The following is an 8071-nucleotide window of genomic DNA, read 5'->3' as shown; positions in this document are numbered from 1 at the left end:
AATTAGCATATGAAATATCATCTTTTGAACTGCGGATGAAACCCATGAGTTCTGCGATGCAAGTGCAACTTAATCTCGTACCCAGATCTCCCACGATCAGGCGAAAGGGAGATCTGGCAAAGTTCGATTTGAGTCCCGGAATACGGGACTGCCCATCATCCTTTGTCCACCGTAGTGAGTGGCCGCCTGCTCATAACTGTGATCATACCTGGTGAAGTTTTCGCTTTCGAGGGTGCTCTTCGGAACGTTCTTCGGTCCAGAGGACAACAAAACTTGAGACTTAAACTAAAACGAAAAAAGGCACTAGGAGAGATTGCAATCAACAAGCGCTGTAAATCACTGTTTTACTAAGATTAGTTCCTACCCTTTATGACCATCTTTGTAATGAAAACTGTTCCGAGAACAAATCCATCGTAAATGTGCTGTCTCCACTCAAGATCAACGAGCTTATCGACGATCAATTAAAAAGGCTTAACTCAACCGGAGTAAGCTGTAGCAGTTTTTTGCCTTAGATGGGAACTGTATTGAAGATACTGTAGTTTACAGGTAGGAAAATGTCACATCATTTTTGTGCACCCCAAGGTAATGTAACAGTTAGCAATTACAGTCGATTTAAATGTTCTTAAAACATAGCCAGTCTTGTATTAAAGTCTTATTTATGCTGACAGTTTCGATGACTGTCAGCCATCTTTATCAAAACTTGAAAAGCATGAAAGGTGTTAGAAGCCTTAAATAGGCTTTTGAAGGTGTTGATTATTGCGATACATGCGCAAAGTCACTCATTAGACGCCCGCTCCCCCCAGACAATGCAGAGAGTTATTTTTGTCGAAGCTTTATCAGAAAAAATTTGTGGCCGTTGTTGTAGATGAGACACAATAGAGTTACTGATTGGCATCTTGCTGTTAAGATTCGCATTGGAAAGTCAAATGGTTCTTGTAATTTCATTTGCCAAGCTTCAGAAATTGTGGTCTACCAGTTATACATAAAACTTATTACTTTTCTTTGTAGTCTCTTCAGCTGATTTGACCACACTAATGTTTTTTTTTTTTCATAAGTTAACGGTTTAAATTTCCAACCCAAATGGCTCGTGTAATTGTGGCAGGTTTCTTTTACAGGTCAAAGGACACAACTTCAGGGCACTGTAATGATATTATTGTATATGAACCAGCTAAACGGGGCCTCCTAGCCCTAACACCATGCTATACTCTTGGTTATCTACCAGCAAGACAGAAAGACCTGTCCGTGTAAATGGTAGGCACCCAATTATGTCCAACGTTGAAACGCCGACTACACCCTTAATGTTTTTTTTTTCTCCAAGATGGAAGTTTGAATTTTTTTTTTGGAAATCCACATCTGGATTTGGGATCTGAAGAATGTTTTGGTTACTTGCAACATGTGAGCAAACACAGTGAGTCCCTATGCATGAGTTTCCCATTCGATTTTTATTTGGTAGTGATGAGCTTTCCATTTCAGTGGAATTAGAAGCACATAATACACAAGTCTAATAATATTTGACTCTTGATATGAAGAACAAAGGTCATTATCTGGATTTGATTTGCAAGGCACAATGAGCTGCTTAAATAATCATTGTTGTGCTGAGCATTGTCATTTGTACATGCATGGAGGATGACACACTAAGAATACAAGGTTCTAAATGTCCAAAGCAGCTATCTTGGTGCTAGGACACTCACCGCTGATGGGGTCCTTGATTTCAGCAAAAAAATAATAGAAGGTGTGATGGTCTTTTGGGCTCATAAAAGTAGCAATATGGAAGATAAATAAAAAAGAAATAAAAAAATCCGCTATTTTTTTCCTGTGCATGTCTCTGTGTTCAAATGAACTGTCACCCATTTCTGCAGCAAAACAGCTTCCACAGTAAGCTGATCTTCAGTAACCATGAATCCCTAAGTATTCTATAACCATGGTCTTCCATAGCCAGGAAACAAAATCTAATCAAACTGTGAGACACAAACCCACTGCAGAAAAGTGGTGGGGAGAAAACTTTGGAAACGGTGTCTGTCTTGGATGAAAATTCCTTGGGCAAAAAAAAAAAAGTATTGATAGTTGCAACCATGTCAAGTCATAAATTGAGTGAACCTTTAACCTTTAAGTCCCAGTAGTGATCAGTATCAAATTTCTCCTAATAATATCAATGTACAATCAAGGAGAGGTCATGAGATCACCAGTGGTGAAATTTCTTGATATTTCAGCAAACCTCCCTATAATGCTACTATCGAAAATGGACATGTAGAGACCAGTAAAGAGAAACTGTATGTTGACACTGAGGCTTAAAGGTTAAAATCTAATAAATATATTGTTAGTGATTATCACAGCTTCTTTTATGCTTCGTCCTTCCACCACCCCATGCGTCAAAAAGGGCTTAGTTACTTGAGAATCCCTTTTGATTCAGCCTTCTCATTATCCATTTTCTGGTAATCATATCGTCTTATTCTAATGGAAAGAATAACAACGTCCCAGTGAATGACTACAGTTTTTTCTTAATTAATTGCATCTTTGTTCAGGGGGCACAACTTCAGAGTACAGCAAACTAGGAACACTTTCTGTCCGGGTCGGACATACAAAGCGATGAAACCACAGCGAAAACACCAGTCTTTAAACTGAACACAACGAGTTTAATGTCACTTGCTCACGACAGCAAAACAAACCGAGTCGAATCTCATCCTATGGCAAGCCGTAATAACCTACACAAAATACAACAGCTAACATTACTCTCCGAAAGCAAAATTCTGATAACCTAAAACAAGCTAACAACCTTACCATATGATTGAGACGACACGGTAAGTGGTAAGAAATCACAACCCGAACACATTGTTCACGAGCGCTTGACCACATGCTTTGGGAAAAAGAGACACGTTACTAAGGCATTATGGTCTTACGCAACTACAAAAACTTGGAACGGAGCGGATCAGCGACTTATGTTGAAGAACAGCCTCAACACTTTCCTCAGTATTCCCTACAGCTAAGATTGTTGTCATGACAACAACAGCAACAGAAAACAACCAAACTACAATCACACAAAGTTTGAATATGAAAGATTTATGGAGTACTACAAAGGCCCTCCTATCTTAACACAAAGTAATATTGACCAGTTTGATGAAATCTTTTCGCCCATCGCAGATGAACTTATCACCACCAATGTTAAAAATTAAGCCTGTCTATTATTTACCCATCATTAGTACTGTGTGGAGTTGGGTATGCCTTTTTGGCTTGGGGATCACCAGTTCTGCCTCATTGCGACTTCCCAAATTTCTCAAAATGGACTTTTGACTCAGCTTCATTCTCTACCAGACTGACACAATGAATATTATTTACCACAACGGCTTTGGGAATGGGGTTTGATTCTCCTTGTGTTGGAAGGATAATAGTTTATTCATTTTGGTCTTCCCCAAACTATGGAAAGTTTTTTTTCCAAGAAATTGGAAGAGATGGGAAGCCTGCTACATCAAAACTTTACTTTAATAACAATGATATTGGTGCAAATATTGAAGAAATGCAACCCATTGTGACAGATTAGTGTAAACAACCCAGACATCTGTGCAGGGGAAAATTTTTGCTTAACCACTTTGGACTGTCATGTGTGTTGATCTGTGTCCAGCTGTTTTAGCCCTTGAAGATATTCACATCACTGATAGGAACTTCAGGAACTTGCTTCTCTCTGGAACTCAGGTGGAAGAAATTAAGTCAGAGCTAACAAGAAATAAAGGAGATACTGAGGCCAGTGATAACTATTTGTATCAGAGAATGTACTCAGGATTAACAATGGAAGTAGTAAACGAAGTGTGTTCAGCACTTCAAGGACTCCATATTAATGATATAATAATGGAGAAACTCCCCCACCTTGAAGAAACGAACATGGCAAAAAGATTCTAAAAACCATAAGTGATGTCAAATCCAAAGAGGCATGCCCTCCTTTTAAGACTACTTCTTTTCTTAAGCCTAGCACAAGTGTAGACCTGCAAAACATTAGGTGGTGCAGACATGTAAACCAATGTCCCTATTTTTATTTTAGAGGTAGGCTGGTTTTATATTTGGGGTCCTAAATTCTTTTTAACTCAGTAGGTGGGGGGGGGGGGGGGGGGATAAAATTAAACTTATTACACATACATAAAGAGCCCTAATCGGTTCAGACAAGGTGTTCTCTTTTGTGGTATCGGTTTCATTACTATTATTTTGGTGGTCATAAGTCATAGACATTTTTCATTTGTCTTAGCTGGGCGGGTGGGAGGGATATTGATATCACCAGATGAACAATATTATTGTGTGGACACTATCAATTTCTCCAAAGTAGTCCTATGAGAGATGTTGTATGGATCTTGAAGGAATAAGCACGCTGGCCTGAAAGGACTAACATTGTGAAGTCTCTTACTCAAAGTCCAGTTCAATTTATAGAAGAAAAATAGTCTTTTAGCAGAAGGCAAAAACTAAAAATATGCTAGCAATTGCGTGTTCAGGAGCCCAAGGTAAAGTATTTTGGGGAAATTAATTGGCGTTTTCGAAATAAATGATAATCTTAACAAAATCATTTTTTGTCTAAGAAATACAAAAAAAAAAAAAATAAAATATGACCTACCTCCATTTTTTCCCAAAAGTAAGTACTGTAAGCATATCCATCGTGTTGGAAACTTGTGTAATTTGAAAAGGCTGTTTGAACGTTACTGCAAACTCTTTTCGGCTAAAGCAGCTGTTGTCGTCCGAAAATTTCTCACTGTTCTCTTCCCACACAAACGGCACGTACATATTAAAACGTCGCTTGACAATCTTCATCAGAGCGTCCACTGTGCTTTAGTTCCCCGAACTGAGCGAAAACTAAACACAGAAGGAAAGAGCCAATCACAGAACAGATTAGAATGAGGCATTCTTAATTCTGGTAACCAACCAGAAATGGTCTTGTATCGAACTTTACCAGATCTCACATTTCGGCATTCCCGAACCGACTGAGATCTGGGTACGAGATTAAGTGCAACTAAGCTACCTAGTCAATGGGGAGCTGGTCTTTTTGTGACGTAACGTTTGTGAAAAAATCAGTGGGGGAGAAATAAATAAATGTAAAATATATGAAAAATCTGTTTTTTTGAATTGCTGATGAAAGATTTTAAAGACCACTAATATAATGTGACATTTTATTACGCCATACACTTCTTCTCTTTTGTATTTGCCTAGGAACTGCTCGTGACTCACTTTCTTATCATCGTGGCATGGCGTTCAGCACCAAAGATCGAGACAACGACAGATATGGCAGGAATTGTGCCACGGACTTTAAGGGAGCCTGGTGGTACAATGGCTGTCACTTCTCCAACCTGAACGGCTGCTATCTTAACGGCAAACACTCTTCTTTTGCTGACGGTGTTAACTGGTATTACTGGAAGGGTCATTACTACTCTCTTAAACGAGCTGAGATGAAAATCAAGCCAGTTAATGCTTAAAACTAAGCGCGCTTTCAGTTTTTGTGTTGGTTTTGTTGTAGGCAGCTAAACACAGCATTACTTCGTTTGTCTCTGAGTAATATGCAGTTTTTTCCCTCTTGTTTTCATATATACATGGAAGGGTTATTTCTAAATAGGCTGAAATCTCACATCAAACCAGTTTTGTTTACGTAACGCTTTGCTGATGTGCGATGTTAATTGTTTTCCTAATCAAATGTAATAGTTACAAGAAGACGTTAATAAAAGGTTTTGACATTTTATTTTCCGTGTTTGTCATTTAATCCTGCTTCTCAGTCCTTAAACCGGGTAAGGTTCAAGGTTCAAGGTTCATTTATTTCACACTATTTACACAACATTAACATAGAAAGAAAAGTATTACAACAGATAATTACAAGATAAAAATAAATACAGTACAAATTATAAAATGTGTGTGGTGGTCAAAGTAGCAAAGACTTTCTAGTTGACCACCACCTACTTTAAAGTAAAAAAAGGAAATGACACTGAGCTCTATTGAGATATTAGAAGATGTAAATATTAGAAGATATTAGAAGATGTAAATTTATTTATTTCTCCGTGTAAATTGGGAATACCAGACCTCTCGACCTCAAAACACCGAAAATCTGGAGACTGAGGTAAAAAATTCTGGAGATTGATCGACTAGCAGACAAAAACAAGTAAACAGAGGTGCAAAAGAAAGTGCAATTTCCGCCATTTCTTCCGAGACGTTGACAGAGAAAAGCAAATGTCATAACGAATATGATATCTACAGGCAGTCAAACGTCTTCCTTCTCAGTGACTTATTGCCAGGCTTAGGATTACTGTCTTATCAACAATTTTAATTTGCTTCGCGTGGTGGGAATTTGGTGGCTCATCAACAACATGTTCAACAATAAAAATGAAGAGTTTTTCGAGTTGATTGCGCGTTTCAGGCTCAGAGCCAAGCGCTGACAAAAAAAAAAAAAACAATCAGAACAACACACTGCCAAACCTATCTCAACAATGTTTTCCCTTTCAATTATGTCCACAAAATTAATTATAATATATAATTATTTCATTTTTTCGGACCTTGGTAGATGCGATAAAAATAGAAATGTCATTTGTCAGGGAACCCAACGAGAACATCAAAGCAAAATACTTACAATCCGTAAAATGTTGTCTCCTGTGATCTCAGTTAATTTTAAAGACGTGATAGGGTAGGGTAATACAGATTAACCTGTCCGGATGCTTAAGCTAAAAATTTAAATGACAGGAAATGTTAGGAAAAGGAATTTTTCCCCTGAATTTACGAAATGATTTTCAAGGTTTTACGAAAATACTTGTTGACTTATTTCTGCATTTTTATTAATATCTTTGCCCTTCATAGAACAAAAGGGATTAGTTTTCCAGCGTTGACTCAGTTACTTTTTGCAGGAAAAAAGCTCCAAATTTTCCTTAAGGTGAACATTTCCTAGAATTATAATGTAAAACTTTATATTATTATTATTATTATTATTATTGTTATTATTATTATTATTATTATTATTATTATTATTATTATTATTATTATTATTATTATTATTATTATTATTATGCGACTACTATGTCATGGATCAGGGCAAGGGTGTCCTTTGCGTTGCTGAGATCAGTATTACTATGCTGGAGAGGTTCGCGAGCTACAAGGAGGACATTGACTTTGACATCGAGAAAGGACATGCAAATATTCGTTAAAAACATTGAGGACATAATTTTATTTCTTATTTTTTCTAATTTTTCTTGGTAGCCTTCCATTTGTTGTTGGTTTTTATTTTTTTTTTTGGAAGATTTTTAACTTTGTATATATTATTGATCGATCAACGTCTTCGAAAAGCTTTTGTATGGATATTCTTAGCATGAACTGCAGAATTATGAAGCGTTTTTCTTTTTTTTTTTTTTTCCGATACCGATATTTTTATTACCTTTGTGTATTTGTTGGTTGTTTTTCTACTAATAAAGTATTTTTAATTAATTAATTAATTAATTAATTAATTAATTAACTAATAAAGTATTTTTAATTAATTAATTAATTAATTAATTAAAAATACTTTATTAGGCATAATGGGGTTGACAGGCCTGCGCGACTCTCACGTGCGTGTTTAGCCTAAATAAGAGTTTTGCCCTCACGGGTTATGTCTTCCGAAGAAGACCCTTTTCTCTATGAAAAGAGCGGTGCTCCCGGTAAAATTTTCTTTTAGCGCTGGATTTACTTCTTATTAAATGCCATCTATGATTTGGAGGATTTACGCGATAGACACTGAACAAAGCCATGTGTTTAACTGTCGCATGTGTTGTAATTGATCTCAAAGGTCATTTTGACCTCTTGTTGTTACGTTTCCGTTTAGCGACTGTAGTTCTTATGCCGTTTGTGGCATTTAGTTTAGGCTTGGTATGGCTCATTTCATTGCGTCTGGTGACAGTATAGCCTCTCTTTTTATCGTTGTAAGGATAGGATTTGAACCGTGTAATAACTATACATTATCTTGGAGCTTTTGTCAGATTGCCGGGCCCGGCTATTTGCTTGTGTTGCAAGATGCTGTGCTTCTTATCACGGTTATTTGTCCCTTGATCCGTTCTTAAGCATTGTAGCTTCTTTGAAAGCTATGCAATGCGTT

The 8071-nt window shown here is 37.0% G+C and overlaps 1 protein-coding gene across 2 annotated transcripts in view; it reads left to right on the top strand.

Annotated features, from left to right (window-relative positions):
- Positions 1-8071, top strand: part of LOC146476074 (microfibril-associated glycoprotein 4-like) — a 140902-nt gene that overhangs the window by 102674 nt on the left and 30157 nt on the right. The window contains exon 9 of one of the 2 annotated variants that reach the window (XM_085115010.1): positions 5182-5879. The exons of the other annotated variant lie outside the window; for it this stretch is intronic. Coding sequence (XP_084971136.1) covers positions 5182-5444 — 263 coding nt within the window. The 3' untranslated portion in view covers positions 5445-5879. Of the gene's footprint in view, positions 1-5181; positions 5880-8071 lie in introns of those variants that run through there. 2 annotated transcript variants of the gene reach the window in all.

This window comes from Pavona decussata, unplaced genomic scaffold (genome assembly GCF_977016875.1).
Source record: "Pavona decussata unplaced genomic scaffold, jaPavDecu1.1 SCAFFOLD_81, whole genome shotgun sequence".
Lineage (NCBI taxonomy): Eukaryota > Metazoa > Cnidaria > Anthozoa > Scleractinia > Agariciidae > Pavona > Pavona decussata.
Note: the sequence above shows the minus strand (reverse complement) of the source record. Positions and strands in the feature narration are given on the sequence as shown.